The sequence below is a fragment of the Triturus cristatus genome, chromosome 1_1 (assembly GCF_964204655.1).
Source record: "Triturus cristatus chromosome 1_1, aTriCri1.1, whole genome shotgun sequence".
Taxonomy (NCBI): Eukaryota; Metazoa; Chordata; class Amphibia; order Caudata; family Salamandridae; genus Triturus; species Triturus cristatus.
In genome coordinates this window covers 158728566-158754510 of record NC_140579.1, presented here as the reverse complement: position 1 = coordinate 158754510, position 25945 = coordinate 158728566, and the positions used below count along the sequence as shown (strand labels likewise).

At 48.3% G+C, this 25945-nt stretch overlaps 1 protein-coding gene across 4 annotated transcripts in view; it reads right to left on the bottom strand.

Annotated features, from left to right (window-relative positions):
* Positions 1-25945, bottom strand: part of LOC146869886 (vesicle-fusing ATPase) — a 1522848-nt gene that overhangs the window by 71194 nt on the left and 1425709 nt on the right. For 3 of the 4 annotated variants that reach the window (XM_085623829.1, XM_085623831.1, XM_085623842.1), the window contains one exon: positions 1188-1243. The exons of the other annotated variant lie outside the window; for it this stretch is intronic. In XM_085623829.1, coding sequence (XP_085479955.1) covers positions 1188-1243 — 56 coding nt within the window. The remainder of the gene's footprint in view (positions 1-1187; positions 1244-25945) is intronic. 4 annotated transcript variants of the gene reach the window in all.

Here is a 25945-nt window from a genome sequence, read left to right as displayed (position 1 = left end):
GGCACTGCGCACATAATTTCTGGCGTAGAATACGCAGAGCCAAACAATGCTACCTACCGGTGCGCAGGGATACAGCATATAAACGTCTGGATCCAGTCTGGTGCCTGGGGGATATTTTAGGTAAGGAATCTGTGGCTAGAAGTCTACCAGATGTCCGTCATTTTTAAAGGTGATATTCCCTTGCACACTGGCCATGGCTATCGCCGATACTACTTTTTTTGTCCTTCAGGCGATTCTGGAAAACAAGATTCATGATACCTACTGTCTGCCTGACTTACAGCGACGAAAGAGGAGGAATGAACAGGGACAGAGGACTTTATCCACAACAGAGCCTGTGATTGGTGCAGGGAAGATGACGCTCTACCTGTGGACTCTATTGTTGTTTTGATCTATTCCCTAGGTTTCATGGGAATAGTAGTTGTTTGTTATCCTAAAATGGCTGCTGTTCATTAAAGTGGAGAAAGTTTAGCATAATCCTCGCCTCCGGTCCTGACATAGAATTTAAGTATGTATGTTTAATACTTTGTACAAAATACATGTCATGTAGTACAAAAGGATGTACTGGTTTTTTATACGTGATAAATTATACATAACAAAATAAATTAAATGTCTGATATAATCTATGGACTAATGTAATATTTGTATATGGTTTGGTGCCTCCTTAAAGACATTTTGTAGAAGCACAAGAGGGCGGCCAGTCACTGCAGCCTGCGCCGATGCAGTGGAAAAGTAAACTTGTAGCAGCTGCTGTGGGGAGGAGTGGTTTACATGGTGATCCGAGGGTTTTCCGTGTATTGTAGATGGTTCTCAGCTTCAAAATATTTTAAACACACCTTGCATACTATCCTATCATCCAATATATTTTGAAAATAAGAAACAGGTATGCAGTTAAATGGAGAGCACGGGTTGTTCATCTCCTCTCGTAGCAAACAAAGAAGAGATACCATTTAGACATCGAACGCTAGGATGCTGCAACTTCTATAATATGAAAACAGAATACAATATATCCAAATCACAGGTAAAAGGTCTAAAAGACACAAATGCCATGCCATCACTGAGGCTCACTTTTACTCGGGCATCATAATTCTCCTCTTTTTGCTCTTTGGAGTTTGACACACAACAAGTTGTTCACCTATGGTTCACACACTAGTATATTAAAAAATAAATAAAAGACTATTGCTACTTACGCGCCCTCTTCTTTCAGCAGTGCCAGGAACTTGCTCACACGATACTCAGGATCCATCTAAAGACAAGAGTTAATGTTAGTATCTCTGCTGCAAACACAGCATTTAATCTGGACAAGCAAGTATTAAACAGCAGAACGTGTTTTAGGACACACGACCGCGGGCAAAAGGATGAAACATTTAGGAAAGTCATTAAATTATTATTGTTTTTGTGAACTTACAATTAGGTGCCAATTGAAGGAGGATTCCCCTTTGGATTTATAGTCCACACCCGAAGCAGCGTTGGGCTGCATAAGGAACAATAAATAATTTCCGTCGCACCCTTTCTTTATACACAGAGGGGATGAGGTAGTGACTTCTGATATGGGACAGGACTTGAGTGCTTTACAGCCTTATCTTCAGTCAATACTTAACCATTACCAAATAAATACTTAAAAACAGAGTGGAGAAGGTAGGTGTGTCCTACAAAAGCATTGGGTGGCCTGGGCAAAGGACAATATTATAAAATCACTACTGTGGTTAACTTGAACTCCCTCGTATATTTGCAGCCACCAATCCTGTCTAGACATTAGCAGATTTAGAAGCGTGAGAAATGAAATATTGTGTTGGCTGCAAATTCAGTGGTATGGAAAAAAAAGGGAGACGTGCCTGCCATGCGTCTGGATGAGTGAACTCCCACTTTACTTTGCAATGGCCTGCTCTTCTCCGAGTGATGCTAGGCAATGTACACTGAAAACCAACGAGTAATGCCTTGCTTCAAAAGTAGTTGTCTTTTGTTGGAGTTTCTGAAGTTGATAAACAAGTGGTCACATTATTGAAAATCTTCAGTTTTGTCTATGTAGAATTTTAAACAATGTTTGACATCGAAAGAGAGCTTTCTGTTGTGTAAGGTTCTGTAACAAATGTTGGTAGATCGACTGTCTGCTAAGGGAGAAACGTTGTCCTCTGGGTATAAAGTATGGAATAGTTCCAAATCAAACTCTGTCCTTGTAGAACCTGTTCTTTGATGATGAATGCACGAAGCTCTCCAAGCCATCTTGATGAGAAGATGGCTAATGTGAGAGGTGTCGTTCAAGAGATCAATTAAGATTGACGCATGGGGGAAAATTCAGTTTTCCTAAGAACTCCAAACGTAGTGTTCGTTCCACCATGTTATCAGCAGAAACGTTTGATACAAATCCTCACAAATTCTTTCAAGGATATGTTGGGAAAAAAGTCTTTGTTTGCCAGATGTTCTTAGATATCTATAGAGTGCTACTAGATGTACTGCTAATGAAAAGTACTTAAAGTTGAACTTACAGGCTGGAGCAACCAAGGCAATATCTTTTAAGGAGTAATTGTCAATTGCTGACAAAATATAGATTCTCTGCCATTCAAAGTGCTAAAAATTCTCTCTGGGCACTTAGATGATCTTTGTGTTGTTTTTGGTAATATTCAGACAACCATGTTAAAAGGTTTCATTAGCCAGAGTTTTAATGGCAGCGATTATAGACACAATCCCTGTGGTCCACACTTTTTAACTGAACATTATGGCTGAATCCTATTGGAGTCTTCGTAGTCATGTACCACAGGTCCACAAGAACCAGAACTGTGTGGCCCAAGATGGTGCCACCAAAATAATCTTGAGAAGAAGCCTGAAAATCTCCTTCTGAAGAGCACAAAGAGATTGGTGATGCTCCTTCTTTGGTGCTCAGGTATGAGGTCTCTTTATGAATTCCATGACATGGTCATATCTTGCAATATACAGGATTCAGCTGTTGGATGTAATGGTTTGCAGAGCTGGTACATTTATTTAATAATCAACATTTTACAAAAAAAAAAACCTGATGGTCGGGACCCTCATAGGACTGAGGGTCACCTGGTCTGCGCCTGAGTCCTGCTGGATGAGGTATGCCATTCTTTCTGTTTTGGTGCACCTTCATATTGTCTGAGGCTTTTTACACTGAGAAGTCTGGTTTGGTCTGCCTCTCTATTGTCTCTGAAGCATGTTATACTGGTGGAGCTACTTTGTCGGAACAAATAAAAATGGTGTGTTTAATATCAACACCCTCTTCTTAAACAGAGCACTGCAAGACTTTGCTGTTACGGTCATTTTTTAAATAATTATTTTGATTAAACTCAGCTCAGCAATTGTTATAATCAGGAGACAATTACATCGTATTGCAGTATGACTTATTACAAATCCCTCAGTTTATTCACTGAACATATCCCAGTACCTACCCAGAGCGGGGTCATCTCAGTCCACATACTCTCCCGCTCTAGGAATTTTGTTGCTGCCCGCCACGCCAATACCACTGTCTGGGTGTGATGCGGTACATTGCTCGCCAATCGTTTGGTATATAACAGCGACCTGGGCCCATCCCAACCTATGGTTAATCTATAAACTCTATACGCTGGTTCTGAACGATCTCCAAAGAACCATTTACTGTCACTAGTTGGGCCGCCCAGTAGTAGCGATGGACATCTGGGATTGCTAGTCGCCCGTCATAGACCCCTCTTTGCAGTTTTCGCAACGCTATCCTGGGGGCCCCTCCACCCCAGAGCAGCGTTTGCAGTTCCGCCTCCACTCTCTTGAAGTATAGCTGGGGCATTTCATATGGTGTATTTTGTAGAGCGTATAACAGACGTGGGAGTGTCATCATTTTAAACAATGCTGCACGCCCCATCAGGGTGAGGGGCAGGGTCAGCCAATGTTTGCCATCTGCGCCTAATCTATCAAACTGAGTGCCTAGATTACGGCGATAGAATTCCTGGGCGCTTCTTGTCACGTAAATTCCGAAATACTTGAACCCTTTCGTCTCCACTGGGACTCTACATCTGGATGTAGAGTCTGGGCACCCCCTGCCAGGGGAAAGAGAAGGGATTTATTTAAATTGATTTGGTATCTGGAGTATTCCCCATATATTCTCAATATTTGTAATATCCTGTCGATCGGCTGGCATGGTCTTGTCAAGTACAGCAGGACATCATCAGTGTATAGTGAAATACGTTCCTCCCATTCCTCCCCAAACGGTATCCCCCTCATATGTCTTGACGTATCCACACCGCCAAAGGCTCCAGGGCTGGGGCAAACAGAGGGGAAAGAGGGCACCCCTGTCTTGTGCCCTTTTGAAGGGGGAACATCCTTGACACAGTGGCGTTCACTCATACCCTGGCTAACGGATTTTGGTGGAGTAATCTCACCCACCCTATGTACTTCGGTCCCAATCCCAATTTCACTAGCACAGCAAAAAGATAGATAAGAGCGCTGTTTGTTCATCCGGTGTCGCATCCGTAAAATGCAGAACCCCGAATAATCTACTCAGATTGAGTCTGGTCCCTCTATGGGGCATGAAACCCGATTGGTCTGGGTGCACAAGTGAGGTGATCACCTAGCCCAATCTCATGGATAAAAGTTTCGCCAGGCCCTTGACTTCGAAATTTAGCAGGGAGATAGGCCTGAATGAACCACTCTCTGTAGGCGGTTTACCCCCCTTCGGTATGACCACTATTACTGCTGTCCTCTGGTCCACGGGAAGTCTACGTTCTTCTTTGGCCTCTTGTTACATAGCTAGTAAATGGCCTTCTGTGCCCTCCAGTAGACATTTACTGTCAGTTTTTATTGACTGCAAAGTATTATTGCTGTGCTTTCTGAAGAATATTTTTCTGTGAAAGGGCATATTTTACATACAGGATTGTAACTGGTGCACCGTCATGTGCACCTAAGGTTACGCATTCACGAAGCATCCGTATTACGGCGTTTTTCGGCATCGGCTTCACAGGTACGAGATTATTATACCCGCTCCTTGCGATTATGAATTCTGACTGCACCTAGTTGGAACTCTGTTTCCGGAGCTCACGCACTCTGCTATATATTTACTGATTTTGTGAGCCACTTCCGTAATTTTACATCACGGGCACTTTCTAGTTTCTTTCAGCACAGTCACTATCCGTTTTAGATACTCACTGCTCTGCAGAAAGCACTGTATTTTATAGATATTTTTAGGAGACGTCTGTAAGCCTGATTTTTTCCAGTTCTCGCAATCATTGTATATCTAGGACACCAAACTTCGGACACCCTCACTTGGGCACACTTCGGTGTTTTACAACACCCTTCTTTACAGCCACCCAAATTCTTTTTTCTTCCTTTTTGCATGCTGTTTCACCGCGCATTCTTTCAGTTCTTGGACTGACACCCATTCCGTTTCCTTTACAGGGATTACCCCCAGACGAAGGGCTGGTCCCGAAATGCATTGGGGCTATGTAAAATTTCAGCGAAGCAACAGTTGTGATACACTTGCCCTAAGATACACCAGGATGTATTAATGATTTGAACAAACATTTCTATGAAGTGACTATATGGATAGCATTTGATTTGACGATCAGTTGAATAAACTAGCTTTGAAAACTAATAACTGGTTTGACAAGTTCATTAAGCGAGTAGTTCGCTCAGGAGTGCTGTAGATTTAGCTCTTCCCAGAGTGAAGAGTATTCCTTTCAGTTATTTAGCAAATCACCTTAAGGACAGGAGGGGACTATCTATAGCACCCTTACCTCAAGACTAACTTTCTCAAAGTAACACTACTTTCTCAGAAATATCTTTTCATAAATCAGGAGTACGACTGCTTTCTCAACCAAGTTATCGCATACAGGATTGTGACAGGAACCACAAATCAGGAGATTCAGTTTCAGTGTGGGCAAATGGTTGCCATAAAAGAATAATTTACTTACATTCAGTTATGCTTTTCCTGGTAGCGAGACTATCTAGCCACAGATTCCTCACCTTGTAAATATTCCCCAGGTGTCACACTGGATACAGAAACTTTTTTCATAGTACCTCTGCAAGTGGAGAGGTGGCACCATATGGCTCCGCACGGACGCCGTTCTGCTCCAGAAGTGACACGTGGGGCATGTATAGGCGCCTCTCCTGCGTGCTGACGTCAGTTGCTTTAGAGCATGTCTGCGCCCCAATAAGTGGTGTCCCCAAATCAAACTGATAAAGTGCAGATTCTTAGACTTTGGATCTTATTAATAAACAGAGTCTAACCACAGAACGAGGAAGATAGGAGGGTCAGTGAGGACTAGTTAAGAGTCTCTACCAGAAAGAGTGTTGTCAAAGGTAGGTAACTTGTTCTTCTGATAGAGACTTTTAACCACAGATTCCTCACCTTGTGAATAGATACCAAAGCAGTACGAAGGGGAGGTGGGCTGTGAATGGACTCAAACCAGAAAGTCCTGCAGGACCGAGCGGGCATTCTGCACTTCTCGGAAGACTTGGCTTTCCAGGCAATAGTGCTTTGTGAACGCATGGAGGAACACCCATCTAGCTGCCTGTTGGACCTTGCCCTTTTTTCAGGGTTATCCCCAAACGTTTTGCCATCTTCATCCAATTTTTTGTTGGTGTTAGGACTCCGGGCACTTTACCATTGCTAGTCAGTGCTAATGTGCACATGCTCTCTGTGTAAATTGTATTGGTAGTTGGTTTATCTATGATTGGCATAAGTCCCTAGTAAAGTGCAATGTGTGTCCCAGGGCCTGTAAATCAAATGCTACTAGTGGGCCTGAAGCACTGATTGTGCAACCCACATGAGTAGCCTTGAAACCATGTCTGTGTCTGCCAGTGCAGTTTTAAACTGCCATGTCGACCTTGCAAGTGCACCCACTATCCAAGCCCAACCCTTCCCTTTTACTACATGTAAGACACCCCTAAGGTAAACCCATGGTAGCCCCACGGGTAGGGTGCAGTTTATGTGAAAGATAGGACATGTACTAATGTGTTTTACATGTCCGGATAGCGAAATACTGCTAATTTAATTTTTCACTATTGCAAGGATTATCTCTCCCATAGGTTATCATTGGAGCTGCTTTGTAACCTCTTACAAGTGTACCTTTCAATTGGGAAGAGACAGAGATTTGGAGTTTGAGCTCCCTGAACTCAGAATATAAAAAATACATCTTTTAGTGAAGTTGGTTTTTAAGTTGTTTTAAGTTGGGTGTTTGAAAATGCCACTTTTAGAAAGTGGGCATTTTCTTGCTTTTCCATTCTGTGTCGCTGTCTGCCTGTGGAATCAATGTCTGGTTTAGGCTGGCATACAATCACAGTCACACAAAGGGAGCTCAGGTGTACTCTGCATATCCTGATTGCCCATCACCAGGCTAATGAGCTTTCCTGAGTTAGAGTGGTGGGAAGAGTTGTCACTGATGCCTGAGGAGGGCTGTTCCTGTCCTCCCACAATGCTGTCTCTTTTTTTTTTTTAAACTTTATTTTGAAAGAAAGATGGATTTGAGCGAACATGCATCAAGAGACAAGGGAGCATTAATGGGTACATATTCCATTCACAAGCAATACAGTAGAGGCAGGAAATTATAAACACATCAGACATGGACATTGCGATTCTGCCTATCAAAGCAGAGCTGTACATCAGGCCGAAGGTTTGCCTATGCCCGCCCACTCCCCGGGTGGGGGGGGGGGGGGGGGGGGGGGGGGAGACGGGTCCCCCAGCCAGTTCCCATGTGTCTCGGCACCAGGCATCTAGTGAATATGGTGTGCGGGACCCAATTATCCCAATGTGTAGTACTCGCAGAGCCCCACCCCAGGGGCAGCACCTCCCCTCAACAAACCCCCAACATCCCATGCGCGATTGCCCAGCAAGAGGCTAAGTGGGGGTCCCATGTCCTATAGCATCCTCTCCCCCTAACAGGTAGCAGCGCAGTGGAGCCCAGATATCTGTTGGTCGTGATGTTGGTGGCATGAGTTCAGAGTATGTATTGATCTGTTCCTGGCAGTAAGTAAGATCCCGCATCCAGTCTTTAAATGTGGGGGCCCTGCCCCTACCCCATTTACACGCGACTCGTCTTTTAGCCAACAAAAAGGCAAGCGCAATGAATTTGCGATGCGCGGCCTGTATGGGTTCCACGTATCCCAAGAGGGCAAGGATAGGGGAGGGTTCAATCTCCAAATTAACCATTTTAGAAAGTGCCATAAATATCTGGCACCAATAGCGGTGCATCGCTTCACACGACCACGCCAGGTGGAGAAAATCCGCCCCCGGGGCATGACACCTGTCACATCTGTCATCTTCACGGAGTCGGTATCGGCAAAGCCGAGCAGGAGTATAATATAGTCTGTGAATGTATTTATAATGTATGATTCAAAATCTACTACTAGACGATATACGTTCCGTTTGTTGCAGGCAGAACTCCCACTGTTTATCCGTTAGTGAGACTTGCAGTTCTAGGTCCCATTTAGCCCGAGCCGTCAGAGGCGGGCGACTATGAGCGAGTGGACCATTTTATATATTTGGGAGACTAACTTTGCAGGGGACTCACCCAGGAGGATACGGTGCAGTGATGCCACAGCGGGGGGCTCATGCGGAAAATCGGGTGTCAATGCCCTAATCCCTCGCCGGAGCCTGATATACAGAAAAACGTCAAGGGGAGATGGCTGGATGCCTGCAAATAAGTGGTCCATAGAACGGAACATGCCATTGTGGTACAGGTCCCCCCACGTCGCGACGTGAATACTATGAATTAATTTCCGAAACCCCGTCTCCTGCAACAGGGGCATGCTTGGATGGTAAACCAGGGGCCAGAGCGGTGCATACAACAAGGTATTCCCCAATTTATCTGTGATTCGATTCCACGCAATGACTGTACTCACCCACCACTGACGTGGGTGACGTATCCTTCCCTTGCACAGGGATATACAAGGCACCCTCTATGGGGACCGGGTGTGCCAGCCAGTGTTCGGCCGCTAGTTGGGGCATGTATCGAGGCTGCTGTATCCAAAAATATGCATAATGTGCCTGTGCCGCTTGAAAGTAAAGCTCAAAATCAGGGACGCCAAACCCGCCCTGGTTATTTGGCTTGATAAGGACCTCCCACTTGAGCCGGGGTGACTTCCCTCCCCAAACCAATCTAATAAGCTCCGAGCGTAGGTGCCGGAAGAAGAAACTGCCCGGGTAAAAAGGGATATTCAAGAAAAGATACAACAGCTGAGGCAATATTACCATTTTAATCAACGACACCCTTCCTGCCATGGAAATGGGGAGCGTGATCCATCTAGCAATGTAGTCTGCAATACGTGCATTGTCGTGCCATAGTTTGCCCTCATTAGCTCACTTTTGTCTTTTTCTATGTGTATCCCTAAATACTTAAAGTCACCTTCACACCAGGCTATAGGGTACTCCAGCACAAACTGCTTCGTAGCAGCCGTGAGGGGAAAAACCCGCGACTTGCTCCAGTTGATCTGGACTCCCGAGAGCATGCCAAACCGGATAAATTCCCTAAGAATCGGATTGAGGTTATCACTAGGGTCCCTTATGTACAGAGTAATATCGTCTGCGTACATAGATATTAATATCTGCCTCTGAAAGCACCGCAACGCCTTTTCCTTATGATGTTGCCGTAACTTTGCTGCGAGTGGCTCCATGGCTATAGCGAACAGCAGGGGCGACAGGGGGCAGCCCTGTCTAGTCCCTCTGGTGATGGGAAAAGCCGAGGAAAGTGTGCCGTTGATCAGCACCGTGGCCTTAGGAGACGTATATAACAGTCTAATCCAGGAGATGAAAATGAGTGGAAACCCCATTCGCTCCAGTACTTGGAATACATAATCCCATTCTAATGAGTCAAAAGCCTTCGAGGCGTCGAGGAAGATGGCGGCCATCGGCAGGTCTTCATGTACCGAGTTTAGGATCGAAAAAAAGGTACGCAGGTTATGGGATGTCGCCCTCCCGGGCACAAATCCTGCCTGATCAGGTAGTATCAAGTTTGGGAGTAACAAATTAATACGGGTAGCAATTAGTTTCGCAAGGATTTTCACATCGCAATTGAGCAATGAAAGGGGCCGATAGGAGTCACACCTGTTTGCCGTTTTCCCAGGTTTAAGGAGGGACGTAATGAGGGCCATGCGCATGGAAGGGGGCAAATGGCCCACCTCGAGAGCATCTTCATACACCTCCCGCAAGACCAGTGCCATGAAATCAATGTAGGTCTTATAGAACTCTATTGGTATTCCATCTAGGCCCGTGGCCTTGCCCGAGCGCATGTGCATAATGGCCTCACGCACCTCATCTAACTCAAAGGGAGTGCTCAGAAATGCTCTGTGTGTATCGCTGAGCCACCCGAGGGACACATCCTCCAGGTAGTCCTGCAAGTTTAAATCCCCCGCCCTAGTTGACGTGTACAAGTGTTGATAGTGCTCCACAAACGCGTTAAGGATTTGTGCGGTGTCTCTATATACCGCACCTTCCATACTTTCAATTTCTAATATAGTAGTAGGGCCCCTTGTCAATCTGATCGTCGCCGCCAAGGCCTTCCCAGGCCTCTCGCCTTCGCCATAGCGGCGGGCAACCCAATGTTTGCCTCTAAATTTCGCCTCCCTATTGGCTTTATCTGTATATTCCGACAACTTTTCGCGGATACGCGCCAGCGTAGCATCGTCAGGGCCGCCAGCCAACGACGCCTCAAGCGCAGCAAGGTCTCCCTCCAGCGCTCTTAGGCGTGTTAGTATACTCTTTAGTACACCGGACCCCTTAGCTATGCACATGCCCCTCAAGGTCACCTTAAATGCATCCCATATAGTTTCAACAGCATCCAGAGTCTTTGTTGCGCCTAAAAAAATCCAAACATTCTTCCCGTAACTCCTCCTGAAACACCGTATCAAGGAGCATTGTGGGTTGCAAGCGCCACGCAGTCAGGGGGGGGGGCAATGTCCGCAGCCCGTAGCGTAACGCGTACCGGCGAGTGATCAGAGAAAGTTCTTGGAAGATGGCGTGCCCGTGCAAGCGCCGTATAAAAATGGGGCGACAGAAAAACGTAGTCCAACCGTGCCCACGACCGGGCTTGCGCCGTAAAATGTGTGCCTTCCCGCTTGTCCGCATAGAGATAGCGCCATGTGTCAATCAGATTGTGTTCAGTTATCGCGTCTACCAGCGTCACACGAGCTTTCGTATAATGGTGTGGGGCCGGGTGGGACCTGTCCTTAGACGGATCAATCGTAGTGTTAAAATCCCCTCCCCAAATGAGGTGCCGCGGGCCCACGCCCATTATGGCCGCATTGAGGTCTGTAAAGAAGTGCGGGTCATCTATGTTAGGGCCGTAGCAACAAACCAGGGTAACCGCCACATGCCCCAGCCTCCCCCACATCAGACAATACCGTCCCTGGGCATCGCTCCTAGCGCCTGTCATATTGAAGGGCGTTCCTTTTTTGACCAGTATCGCCGTCCCTCTAGAGTATGAAGAGTAGGAGGAAAAGACTGCGTGTTTCGCCCATCTACTGGCAAAAGTGTGAGTAGCTTGCGCTTTGAAATGAGTCTCCTGGAGAAATGCTATATGGACTGCGTGGCGATCCAAATAAGAGAGAATCTGCCTCTTTTTCCTCAGGTCTCCCAGGCCTCTGACACTCCAAGTTAAGATATTTAAATCTGTATCTATCCTAGCCATGTTAACAGTGAAAGGGGGGCAAAGAGCATCAGCACAAGAAATCCTAACTCGTTCCCTCCAGTGGGCACGTGCACGACCTGTTCTACCTGTACAGCGCAATAGAATCGTGCCTTGTGTCCTACCCAAATGTAAACCTCACTGCATATCTTATGTGAATGTCTGCGTGCCCCACATACACCATGAGGGGGTTCCCTTCGCACTTCTGTACCATGCACTCTCCCAAGATCCGCGAAATACATCACTGTGATAACATCCATACTCAACATTATAATAACATTTCCAAACATCCCCAGCCCCCCTCCCCTCACCCGAAATTTCCCCAACGAGCTTCCCGTAACCGCCTCATCTGCAAGTCCATCTGGTAATGGAAGAGTATCAATCCCATACACCTCAGGAAAAGGATCCCCCGTTACCCATCCAATGGGAAAAGCCAGAGCCGCCATTTTCGTACAGTCACGGCACTGTAGCACCCGCATGTCCAGCAGGTGGGCCACCATAGTAGTGGCCAAGCAGCAGCCTTTAGGCTCGGAGACCAATCAGTAAGAAGTTGCACCCCGCAGTCAGTGTTCATCCTCATGAGCTGCATCATCCTCCTCGCGGCGCTCAGTCCTCGCATTTTTTAAAGCCTTCAAGAAATCTTCCACTTGTTGTGGATTCATAAAAAAATGTTGCTTTGCTTGGTGGGTGACTCGCAGCTTTGCCGGGTACAGCAATGCATAATCAATTTGCAGGGCACAGAGTTTCTTTTTAACCTCTAGGAATTTGCGGCGTTGTTCCTGAACAATTGGCGTGAAGTCCGGGTAGAGGGTAAAGCTGACACCCTCATACAAGAGCTGTTGGTGCGCGCGCGCCGCCTTCAGCGCCGCATCACGATCGCGGTAGTTTAAGAGCCGTGCAATGATGGGTCGCGGCGGAGCTCCGGGCCTGGGCCGCGGTCCAAGAGAGCGGTGCGCTCTCTCGACGATGAATTGCTTAGAGAACGCTTCAGACCCAACGGAGGCAAGGAGTATCTTCTCCACGTAGTCTTCCATGCGTCCTGTATTTGTAGACTCCGGCACCCCCACCACACGGATGTTGTTGCGGCGGCTGCGGGCTTCCAACTCCTCATTCTTGGCAGCAATGACTCGTAAGACATTGTCCATTCTCGAAAGCTGCGTGGTATGCGCGGCCGTAGTGTCTTCATGATCAGATATTCGCCTCTCCGTTTCTGTTATACGCTCCTCATGTACATCCAGTTTATGAGCAAAGGCGTCCATTCGCGATGATAACCGATCTACTTTATCCACCACGGTAGCAAACCCCTGCCTCATCTCCTGCATCAGCTGTTGCAACTCCGTCGCAGAGGGGCCCGACGCCGCGCCGTCCGTAGACGGGCCCTGGGAAGTCCCCGCAGCTTGCGTGCCTCGTACCCCCTTCTTAGCCGCCGGGGCCTCAAACGTGAGTTTAGGCTGCCAATTGTCTTGTTTACCCATCGTGGTCGGCGCGTAGGGGCCCACAGCAGTCAGCGAGGGGCGAGTTCGTGTTCCACCTAGGCGCAGACGGGGTCCGGGACGCTGAGTGGAGCGCAGCAACGAACAGTAGTCCTCGAGATGGCCCAGCCCGGCACCTCCGGGCAGAGACTGTAGGCTGGGAAGGAGGCGTCACCCACGGTCCACCGGCCATCGCAGCCAAGCAGCCGCTGCTGGAATCAAAGTTCGAACTAAGCAGAATTGTCCCCGCAGCAATCACCTATCTTCCACCATTCCACCATTGTGGCCCAGCACGCCAGCCGGGGGGGAGGGCCCACACCTCCGCTAGCCTCCCTGGTGGTCCACTAGGTAGCAGGCAGTCGGAACGGTGGCACGCAACAGTCCACTGCGGCCAAGGATACGGAACTAACGCCACCAGGGCCCGCCTCAGGATATGCACCCAGTCCCGGAGCGCCACCGTCTCAGATCTCAAAGTGGGAAGCTGTAAGCTCTTGTGCGTGCTCCCAGGGTCTCACTTGCTGGTCTCCGTCTCCCTGTATATTGGTAAGCCCACCGCCTTCCACTGTACCTCGTAGGGGGGGGGGGGGGGGGGGGGGGGGGGGGGTTTGGCCCGGTCTCAGCCGCCTGATCAGCCTTCAACACTCAGGGCGTTCGCAGTGCGCAGACCTCCTGGGCCTCGGGCGCGATCCGTAACGGGCAGCACCCTGTACCCGCGCCTCTAGCATGGCAAAGCCTCCAATGGCCGGCACCGCTGTTGCTGGTCTGGTGCCCTCGTGTAGGCGGTACTCTTCCGCAGGCCCAAGCGGGAGGAGGGGGGGGGGGGGGGGGCGGCAAACACCAAATGTCAGCGGGGCATATCTCCCGTCTTCAGCATTACTACTCGTCCTCTCGCCTCAGGTCCCCCCAGCAGACAGCGCCGTGGGTCACAACAGGTCCCGATGCAGGGCACGCCACAAAGCCGCTCACCTCGGTGGAGGGGGGGGGGAGGGAAGTCATCAGGTGGCAGCCGCAGCCGGTCTCACAGGAGTGCAGGGCTCCGCAGCCGACGATCCCCTTCGAGGCCCGTCCGCCGCGTGGTACGCCCCGGCCCAGAGTAGATCGCCCGCCGGGCAGAGCGTCGCACCTCCCAGCAGCCAGTCGCCCGCTCCAACTCGCACCGCTGATATCTTCGCCGCGGCAAATCGCCCAGTCTCGAAACTTTCACCGAGTGTGCTGGATGGTAATAGCAACACTCGTTTGTGGTTTCCGTCGGAGGAGCAGCGGTCTAAACCAGGATAAATGGAGGATGTTCTTCCAGGCAGCAGGAGCCTCACACCAGTGTGGCCATTCTGCTTGTGCGCCCTCTAGCGCCCCCTCCCACAATGCTGTCTCTGCCCCCTTGTAGTGTGTCTGGAACCAAGTCAGGGCAAGGTGGGATCTTGTGGACAACAAAGACTTTCCTTTGAAGTATGCCTAAATCAAAGGCAAAAAGGGGAATAAGCACTGGACCAGTAGCCCAACATTTTTAGAACACTTATGGACTGAGGACCCTGCAAAGAAGAAGAGCTGAAGAGCTGTGTTGCTTTGCTGGATTAGCCTGCCGTTGCTGCTTCTGTCTGTGGGCAGTGAAAGTACTGGACTTTGCTTTCTGGAATCCTGCTTTCCGAAGTTCTCCAAGAGCTTGTGTGTGCTTGCCTCCTTTTGGAAGTCTCAGGGCCATTAAAGATTTCATCTGCAGCTCCCCAGGGCTCCTCTGCTGGGGAGTTCTGACCTGTCAAGTGGTGCCAATTTCAGTTTTGGGTCCTTGGAGGTGGTTTGGCCACTTCTGATACTGAAAACCCATGCATGGCCCTTCTGTGCCGTTCTTATCCGCCACAAGCTTGCCGTGCGGTTGAAAAACCAATGCATCACCGCGGCAGAAAAATCGACGCAGCATCTGTTCGAGGCTGGAAGAACCACAGTAGCCAGAATCCAGAGCACCGTGTCTCCGACACCCGAGACCCTCATTCCGATTTCGATGCAGGCCCTGCTCTGCGGCTGATGGAATCGATGCATCCCCTGCCCGGAGAATTTGATGCAGCACCTGTTTTGCCGTCGCATCGACCCAGCGAGCCTTGATTTTTCCACAAATCGCACGTGTGCCACGTTTTCCTCGATGAAGCCCCACAGTAAGGAACCTGGGCTGCATGTCCAAAATTCGACGCATCTCTTCCCCTCACAGTAAGGATTCAATGCAACACATCTCCTGCGCGCAGAAAGATCTGACGCCTCCACTCTACTGGGAAGACTGAATCAATGCATCGCTTGCGTTTGATGCTTCCTTCCTCTGTAGCTGTTTTTCATTCCAGATTTTGACGCATCAAAGGTACTTTGTGCTAAGATCAACGCATCCATAAAGTTCTATGGATAAACCTGCTTAAAGCTTTAAAAAGTGATATATTTGCTTATGTATGCTGGTTTGTGGTCTTGTTTGATTTAGATAAAGAGTGGTTATTTTTATAAACTGTTGTTGTGTCCATTTCTACTATTTTCACTGTGTTACTGTGTGTTTTAGGTACAAATGCTTTACACATTGCTTCTGAGATAGGCCCGATTGCTCGTGCCAAACTACCAAGGCGGTGAGCAGGGGTTATCTTGGGTGTGTAACTCCCTTACCCTGACTAGAAGGAAGGGTCCCTACTTGGACAGGGTGCAAGCCACTGCCAACTAGAAACCCCCATTTTTCTAACACTGCCTCACCGTGGTAGCAGCTTTGGCCCTGGTGCAATGGTTGGGCAGTCCTTCTGGAGACAGCTTTTTGGTCAATTCTTAACAGATCCTAATTCAGAACAGAATCCAGCATGAGATGGTACACTTCAACACAGCCTTACATTTTGACGCCCAGGCAAACGCCACAAATAGCTCATTGTCCACTTGGTGGTCTTTGGTACAATTGGTGTAGAAGCTGATAGCTCTCTTCGGGTCCAAACCATTTAGTCTCTCCTCCGCCTTTGATGGGTGAGGTAGCACTAAGAACCCCCGTCAGGGTGATGATCTGACCAACTTGGAACGGCGATACAACTTTCGGTAGAAAGGATCAGGGGTGGGCAGAATGTTTCATTCCGCCATTGGAATTGGAGGAATTTGGCGAATCCACATTGCTCTTGTAATGCTGAGTTCTGCCCAAATTTCGCAAGGCTCCAGAAATGTGAGCTAGCCAATGCAAGCAAGATTTGGCATCTCCTAGCTGGATTTTCTAACGTGTGCGGTCATGGTCAGAGTGCTGCTTCTCGAGTAGATTTTCTACTCAAGCGGCAGCAAAACCAACAAATGGGTGTGAGTTCTTGCGTGCCACATGGTGCAGTCTGCGCTGATTTTTCAGTACTGCTCGCACTACTAGCGCCAAATTTCAGCGTGACGTGGATGTTTTCCATCCATTGGCAGATCTCTGCGGAATCTCGGAGAGTTTTTATTTAACATCAAGGAATTTTGAGGAGTGAAACTCCAGGAGTTGTGCTCACACCTAGAAAGGATGCCCGAGTACACAGAACCAGCTTATCGGGAAAGAAGATGGTGTATGAAGACACAGAGCCTGAAGCTCACTAATGGCATTTAGAAGGAATATGCTACTTACCAGTATGCATCTGTTCTTGGCATGTAGAGCTGCAGATCTATACACTGTGCATAGATCGCCATCTGGTGTTGGGCCCGGATGTTTGCAGTTTGTTTTTCCTCTTGGAAAGTCTTTGAAAGTCACGAGGTCGGTGACTCCTCCTCCGGTTAGTATTGCGCATGGGCTTCGGCTCCATCCTCAGATTATATAGCAGTACCCAACCCTAGCGGCGACCACCGGCATCCGTTGCAGTTGTTTGAAACAGTGTTTTTAGTACAGCTTGACCCACACTAGCTTGTTGCTTGGTTTGCACATCTACACAGTAATGTTTTGTGAAGGTGTGCGGTGTTGACCATGTCGCTGCCTTGCAGATGTCATCTAGTGGTATGTTCCCTAGGAAAGCCATAGAAGCCCCCATCTTCCTTGTAGAGTGGGCTTTAGGGGGAACCGATAGCGTTCGTTTTGCTTTGTGGTAGCAAATCTGTATGCATTTTACAATCCACCTAGCTATCCCTGATTTAGAAATAGGGTTGCCTTTGTGTGGTGGGGAGAAGGAGACAAATAGCTGTTTGGTTTTCCTAAAAGGTTGCGTCCTCTGGATGTAGTAAAGTAAAGCCCTTTTAACATCCAGTGTGTGTAAAGCCCTTTCCGCAACTGTTTGGGGTTGCGAGAAAAAGACTAGTAATTCTACCGACTGGTTTAGATGGAATGGAGAAATTACTTTGGGTAGAAATTTGGGGTTGGTGCGGAGTACAACCTTGTTGTGATGCATCTGGAGAAAAGGTTCCTGTATAGTGAGTGCTTGTATTTCACTAACCCTTCTGAGGGAAGTGATGGCCAGCAGAAAAGCTGTTTTCCATGTGAGAAATTGCAGCTCGCATTTATGTAATGGTTCGAAAGGGGGTCCCATTAACCGTGTGAGGACTATATTCAAGTTCCAGACAGGTGAGGGTGGCACTCTGGGTGGAATTACTCTTTTGAGGCCTGCCATAAAGGCCTTGATAGCAGGCACTTTGAAAAGTAAGAGGTGCTGCCTGTTCTGTAAATAAGCATCGATTGCAGCGAGGTGTAACCGAATGGAAGTATATGCTAGGTTACACCTTTGTAAATGGAGTAAATGGAGTAAATAACATATAATATGCTGTATGGATACATTTAAAGGATTGATTGTGTTGTTGTGGCAGTAAACAACAAATCTTTTCCACTTTGCTGCATAGCACGCTCTAGTAGTAGGGCGTCTAGCTTCCCTGATAATGTTCATGCAATCAGGGGGAAGGTTAAGGTATCCGAATTCTAGGACCTCAGGAGTCAGATCGCAAGGTTTAGCTGAGCGGGGTCCGGGTGCCTGATCTCTCCATGGTTCGGGGTTAGGAGGCATGGTGAGAGGTGTAGCTTTTGGTGTGGTACCACAGAGTTCCAGCAGCGTTGTGTACCACGGTTGCCTGGCCCATGTTGGAGCTACTAGGATCAGAGTTAGGGAATGCTGTTGTAGCTTTCGCACCACTAATGGAATTAGTGGGAGAGGTGGAAAAGCGTATGCAAATTTGTTTGACCAGTTCATCCATATCGCATTGCCTTTGGACAATGGGTGTGGATATCTGGCGGCGAAGCTTGAGCATTTTTTGTTTTCGTGGGTGGCGAATAGGTCTATGTGTGGATGCCCCCACTTCTGAAAGAACGGGTGAAGAACTTGTGGGTGAAGTTCCCACTCGTGGATCTGCTGTGTCTGTCTGCTGAGCAGATCTGCCACGGTGTTTGACTCCTGGGACGTGTTGGGCTAGGAGAAAAATCTTTTGTGGAATTGCCCATCTCCATATGCTCTGTGCTAACCGAGAGAGCTGTGGAGAGTGTGTGCCCCCCTGTTTTTGAATGTAGTACATGGCAGTCATGTTGTCTGTGCGAATGAGGACTGCCTTGCCTGAAATCTGCGTCTGGAAGGATTTTAGGGCGAGGAAGATCGCCAGTAACTCCAGATGGTTGATGTGGAGTAACTTCTGTTGTGGCGTCCATGTGCCTTGTGCTGTGAGATGTAACAGATGAGCTCCCCAGCCGGAGAGTGATGCTTTTGCTGTTAGGATTATTTGTGGGACCGGGTCCAGGAACGGTCGACCTCTGGAAAGGTTTGTGGTGTTCCACCACTGCAGAGAGCGATGGGTGCGACCGTCTACCAACACCAGATCTGTCAGTTGTCCCTGGGCCTGGTTCCACTGGCGTGCTAAGCACTCTTGGAGTGGACGCATTTGGAGTCTTGCATGGGGCACTATAAAGAAGCAAGAGGCCATCATCCCTATGAGCTGCATAAACACTCTTGCTGGGAGAGAGTGTTGACATAGGAATTTTTGACGCAGAGCCTGTATTTTTGCAATCCTGGCAGGATTGGGATAGACTATGGCTTTTGAGGTGTCTATGGTGGCTCCAAGATATTGTTTTGTGTGTGATGGTACCAGGTGGGATTTTTGATGGTTCACCGTGAAACCTAGCTGGTGAAGTAATCGGACCGTAGCGGCGGTATGTTGCACACATTGTTGGTAGGACGTGGCTTTTATGAGCCAATCGTCCAGATACGGAAAGACGTGAATGTGCTGTCTTCTGAGGTGTGCAGCCACTACTGCCAGGCACTTGGTGAAAACCCTTAGTGCTGTTGTTACCCCGAACGGGAGCACCTTGAACTGGTAGTGTTGTCCATCCACAACAAATCTGAGGTACTTTCTGTGAGACTTGTGTACTGGAATGTGAAAGTATGCGTCTTTCAAATCCAGAGTGGTGAGAAAATCGCTCTAGGAGAGGAGTGGAAGAACCTGTTGAAGGGTTACCATGTGAAAATGGTCTGAATGTATGTAGGTGTTTAGAGGTCTGAGATCTAGGATAGGTCGTAGAGTCTCGTCCGTCTTTGGAATCAGAAAGTACAGGGAGTAAATTTTGTTGATTTATGGGGACCTGCTCTATTGCCCCTTTTTGCAGGAGGGAGATCACCTCTTGTGTTAGTAGCGCAGTATGTTCTTGAGACATAGGGCGGTGCCTGGGTGGAATGTTTGGGGGGGTAGATGTTAATTCTAGGCAATACCCTGAGTGAATAATTTGTGTCACCCATCTGTCTGAGGTGATTGTCTCCCAGACATGAAGGAAATGTTGTAGTCTGCCCCCGACCGGAGTGGAATGGTCTGGAGGGAGCGGGGGAAAGTCATTGGGCAGGAGGTGTGGCAGAGCGGGCGGTATTTGTCTTGCCTCTGCCCTTATTATTATTGCCTCTGTATCCGCCTCTTTGATAACCCTTTGTGAAGGTAGATTGAGGAGGGGATTTGTAGGACGTGGATGCACTATACGAGGAGTAGCTTCTGCCCGTGCCCCGAAAGGAAGAGCGGCGAAAGGAGCGCCTGGGAGTATGTGACTGCAGGGCTCCCATGGATTTGGCCGTGTCTGTATCTTTTTTCATTTTTTCGAGGGCTTCGTCTACTTTGGGGCCAAATAGATGATCTTGGTCGAATGGGTGGTTTAATATAGAGGCTTGTACCTCCGGTTTAAACCCTGAAACTCTGAGCCAGGCATGGCGACTGAGAAGGACACTGGTGTTTATGGCCCTGGAGGCTGTATCTGCTGCATCTAGGGCACAGCGTATCGAGGTATTAGTTATTGTTTTCCCCTCTTGAATCAGTTCATTAGCCCTAGTCTTGTACTTTTCAGGGAGATGGTGCATGATGGTCTCTAGCGCATCATAGTGCGCCCTGTCGTATCGGGCCAGCTGTGCTTGCGTGTTGGTGATACGCCATATATTGGCAGCTAGTGACGCAGTGCCCTTCCCTGACGCGTCTAGGAGCTTGGACTCTTTGTCAGGTGGGGGTGCTTCGCCTGACGCCTGAGAATTTGAGCGCTTCCTAGCTGTAGATACCACTAGGGAATCCAATGGTGCAGGGCCTTTAATGTAAGAAGGGTCTGTGGGGGCGGCTTTGTATTTCTTCACTATACGAGGATTTAGGACCCTGGCCCTGACTGGGTCTTTAAAAACCTCAGGGGCATGTTTAATTACGCCCTTTAGCATAGGTAGAATGGCAGTAGACCTATGTGCATCGTCAAAGGTGTCTAGGAGAAAATCCTCCTCCACTGGGTCAGTATGCAACTCCACCCCGTGGTAGTGTGCCGCCCGTTGTAACAAATGGTGAAAACCCAAGGAATCTTCAGGTGGGGATGACCTAGATGGGTAAAGGTCATCCTGTGGGACATCTGGGATGTCCGGATTGTTATAATCATCCCATGGGTCTGGAGATCCAGTAGGGGTGGGGTCTTGTGGCACATCTGCTGGATCATAATAAGGGTCTCCCAAATCGTCTGGGACAGGAGACAAGGTGGGGGAACAATGAGGTGGGGGGGGTGGAGGTGGAGAGGGTGGAGGAGGTGGGGAAGGCACCCTGAAAGGAGAAGTAGCAATGTCCTTTCTCTTTGGAGGTGGAGCCGGCTTGTCTAAGTGTCTCTTTTTTTAAGACAATGTCAAGTGTCCAGTTTTTGGATCCTTGGTGAGTGTTTTTTGCAGAGGATCCGGTGTGAAAAGTTCCTGCGACACTGGTTGTTTGGTCGGCGCCGAAGGTTTCGGGGCCGACGGTCTTTTAGGCTTATCGAAGCTGTGCTTCTTTGGGACCTCCGATTTTTTGGTCGGTGCCGAAGAAGGTCTCGGCACGGGAGTGTCAGTGCCGAGGGCCTTGTGATGTTTGGTCGGCGCCGGAGGAGCAGGTTTCGACACCGAAGACTTCAGTGCCGGGTTCGGTGTGGAGGTGGAGGCCGATTTTTTCTTCGGTGCCGAAGGGTGTTTCTCGGCACCGGTGGCTGGCTGGCTTGAGCCCGAGCTGCCGGAAGGCTTAATAGGCTTCTTTACCGGGCCCGAAGGTGGGGTGTGAGAAGCAGTGTCCTTGGTCTTGCCTAGGCCCGGAGGCGAAGGTGTGACCGAAGCCTTTTTTGGTATCGGCGTGGGCGTGGGAGGGGGAATTGTACTCACGACCCGCTGCGCCGGGGTGATGTCCTCCACATATGAGTCGTCGGCCTCGGAAGCGCTGACGAGGTCGTCGTCCTCCTGTTCGATGTCCTGCTGTCCCGGAGCTTAGACGTCGTCCCTGAAGATGTCGACTGGAGCGGAGGTAGAGGATTGCGCCATGTTGCGTCTAGCCCGTCGATCTCGAATGGTCTTTTTTGAGCGAAAAGACTTGCAGGCGGGACAGTCTCGGGCCTCGTGTTCTGGGGAGAGGCAGAGGTTGCACACCTCATGAAGATCGGTGTGGGGAAACTTGGACCCACATCGAGGGCACTTCTTGAAGGGAGTTCTTTCCATCAGCCGAGACCGGAGCCGGAATAGGCCCGAAGGCCGCCGTCGACGACCGGAATCGAAGAAGTGCCGAAGAGAAGATAAGTAAGATGATTTATTATCTTTGAAGAAGCTCGATGAGCGAGGATTTGTGCGTCGATCGGTGAACTGGGAAGTTCGGAACCGGAGCGCGAAGTATTACATCCGAGCCCGATGGCGGAAAAAAACAATCTGAGGATGGAGCCGAAGCCCATGCGCAATACTAACCAGAGGAGGAGTCACCGACCTCGTGACTTCCATAGACTTTCCAAGAGGAAAAACAAACTGCAAACATCCGGGCCCAACGCCAGATGGCGATCTATGCACAGTGTATAATCTGCAGCTCATATGCCTCGAACACCTAGTTTTGATGGTGAGGAGCTGAAATGGACAAATGTGAAGCGGCTTGAAAGGAGTAAACATCAAGTAAGCGAGGACTAGTTTGAGGTGCCAAAAGATAACATTTTGCAGCGCCCAAAGCAGGCCCAACCAGGCGAGAGACAGAACAAACAGAACATTAGAGATTAGACCTGGAGGGGGTCAATTTGGCATGCATCGTACCAAACCACAAACCGTTCTCAGTAATCTTCTTGAGAACTCGGAGCAGGATAAGTTTCAGTGCAAAGGCTTACAGGAGCCTAGAGTTCCACTTGAGACGCTCTGGAAACACAAACACATCCAAGTGCTGACACTGCACAGTCTTGGTAGTGGCAGAAGAGACCTTGCATGCCATGGATAAGTGCTATAATTCCAATATGTATGTGTGGATGGCTCTACCCATGTGATACCAAAGGGTGAGGATATGTGCCAGGACATCTCCACCTCATATATACTGGGAGACCTGATGTGAACTCTGGATTCTGATGGAGAAAGGCACCCGGATAATCAGGGAATTATCTTTGAACAATTAATTAGGTTTCTGTCAAACCGCCTGTGAAAAGAAAACCATCAGGCAAAGGGGATTAGGCTGTGATCCCAGCCCCCCTCTGAAGCACCAGGATGTAATAGAATGGTGAAAGAAGGAGTGTAAAACAATGCTACACAAGAGGTTAGTTTGGGGTGATACCTTTATTTTGGAAAACCCCACAAAAAGTTGACCCGCACAAGAAGTTGATGGTCCTTGGTACAACCAATGTAAGACCCAAAAGCCCTTATGGGATCCAACTGATGGAGCCTCTCCTTCCCTTTCGATGAGTGAGATTGAGCAAAGGACACTCACCCTCACTGGAGGCTTGTAAAGTGAACAACCCCCAATGTGGTAGCTCGAAAGGTATGCACATGAGGAATGCCAACTACAAGTTACTGTCCCACTGTGGCATCATAAATGGTTTAGGAGGGAACATGAGTCAAACATTTAATAAACCTCATCATAACAAATAAATGAAACAAGGATGGTAAGCCTGGCAAAATGCTGAACGGTCCAACAGATAACATTTTACAGTGCCCATTCCAAGGCCTTGCGGGGCTAAAAAGCGTTCTTGAGGAAACCCTAATTTGCAGATATACTGAGTTTCTGCAAATATGTGTCATTTGCACATCACCAAATAAAATGTTCTTGTTTGTTCTTCTCTTATTTAACTCTTTGTTTGCATCACACTTCTTAATTAGAAAAAAAAGCTTTTGGAATTCCCGATATATTTTGGAATATTTATAATATTAATTTACAGGCTATTTATTTAAATGTAATGTGTTAAGAGAAAAATAACTGACATCTTCAGACAGCTCACTTGAGAAAAACCTAGTAAGAGAGACAAAAGTAAACCTCATTTTCCTAGCAGCAATTAGTTAAAAGACAAACTGACATTTCACCTCTTTCCTTGAACAGACTGCAAATGTGTCAGGATAAAAACAAGATTTAATGGCATCTTTATTGCTCATTCACTTTCTGAATGAAGAGAGCACCTGGTTCCTTTCCAGCCTAAGTTTACTTGCCAGATGGGACGAGTAGATGCTAAAAATAGCTCGACCTGAATTTTTTTTACTGCCAATTGCGAGTGGGTCAGTAGATTTCTTTTAGGCCTGACAAGCATACCACTTGAAGCAGAATGGACAGAAGCTCTTCTGAAAGTCAATTAGGTGTGGCAAGGCTATGGAGTAGGAAGGAGATAAAAGGTACAATTTGCAAGACCCATCTGTCTGGCATGATGGATTGCCATCTGGGATGAAATGCTGGATCATAACCCCTTAGCCCCCTGATTGAGTATGTGCCACTGAGAGCAAACTAAAGTCGTTTGTTGGCCTTTGTTTCAAGAGAGGTGCCCCTGCTGGCCTATTCACAGGTCAGCTGATTTCACATCCAAGGCCCCAAAAATAATTGATATCTGCTGCATCACTGAACGGGAAGGCTGTCTCTGCAGTATGCCAGACCCTTGAATAACCCCTTAACTTTCAGAACTGGTGCAGAAATTGGTTTGCAGGGGTCAACAGTCCCAAGGCACATGCTGTAGTTCAGCTATCTTTAGTAAATTTAAAGTGGAGTCCATCTTCTCTCCATCAAAGGGCATATCCATTATGGATGCCTGGTCAGTGCTGGAAAATCTAGTTGATCTCATCCAGGCATGTCTGCAAAGACTAACGCAGTCCGTGGTATCCAAGCCCGCGCATGTGACATACCTGGCTGTGCCCTGCCAATCATGAATCGTGTGAGCCAAGAGGCCCTAAGATACTCTGGGTCTGCTGGCAAGATCTCACTGCTATGTCTCAAAGGGAATGTGTATAGCTGCTCAATAGACAGACTGCTTTTTAGGACTTCAGTGCCAAGCTGGCAGCAAGAAAACAGTCATTTTTTCATCAACTCTCAAACTCCATATATGAAGGTGAACATTGTGCAGGTTTGGGTGCAGTATCCATCCTGTTGCTGTAACAGGGGATCCTCTCGAAGGTGCAGCCTGATAGGAGTACCGATACTCATGCTCAGGAGTAATGGATACAAGAGTCTCCTTGCCCAATCCGGAGCCACCAGGATGACTTGGGCCCTGTTGGTCCTGATCTACTTGAGAACTCAGGAAAGGAGAGGCTTTGGTGAAAAGGTGTACAGGAGCCCTTAATTCCACTCAAGGAGGAATGAGTCTCCCAGCAAGAGCCGCTTTGGAATCTCCAACACGCAGAAATGATGACATTTCGCATTTTCGGCAGTACTGAACAGATTGAGCCAGGGTTCTCTCCATTCTTGGAAAAAGACCCTGTGCACTTGTGGATGGAGTCACCAACTCGTGATCTACAAGGCATTGACAGCTGTGTTTGTCTGCCTTGATATTCAATGAGCCTGCCAGGTGCTGTACAACCAGATAGCCGCACCTTAAGCCCAGAAGTGATGAATCTGTTACCAATTTCAGTTCTGGGTGGGGAACAGAGAGGGGTCTACCTAGGATCGAATCGTGGTCAGTCAGCCATCACTGCAGATCTTTTGCAGTCTCCGAAATCTGGATCAGGTAGGAGACACTCCCTTTGTGCTGTACCCAGTGGGAAATCTAGGATTGAGGCTAAAACATCAAGATAATAAGCTTAATATCCTGGACATTCCTCTCCAGAGGCTAGGTGCGGTACTGCACTGTATCCAGAATACCTCAGATAAAGGGAAGCATTTGAGAAGGAGTCAGGTGTGACTTCGGCAGGTTGATAGTGAACCCCAGCGAGTACAAAAGGTTCACCATAGTCTGTAGGTGGGTGACAACTGCATGGGGTGAGCCTGTTTTCAACAGCCAGTCATCAAGATAGGGGTAGTCTGGAATCCATGACCTCTGAAGATCAGATGCAACCATTCGCCCTCACTTTGGTGAACACCCGAGGGACATTGGTGGGTCACAGCAAACAAAGTGCTCATGGCTCACCGTAACTCGCAGTTAACTCCTGCGGGCCTTACAGGATGGAGATGTGAAAATAAGTGTCCTGCAAGCCAAACGCAAATATTCAGTCTCCAAGGACCATGGCATATAAGACCTGAGATTATGTGAGCATCTTAAATTTCTCTTTC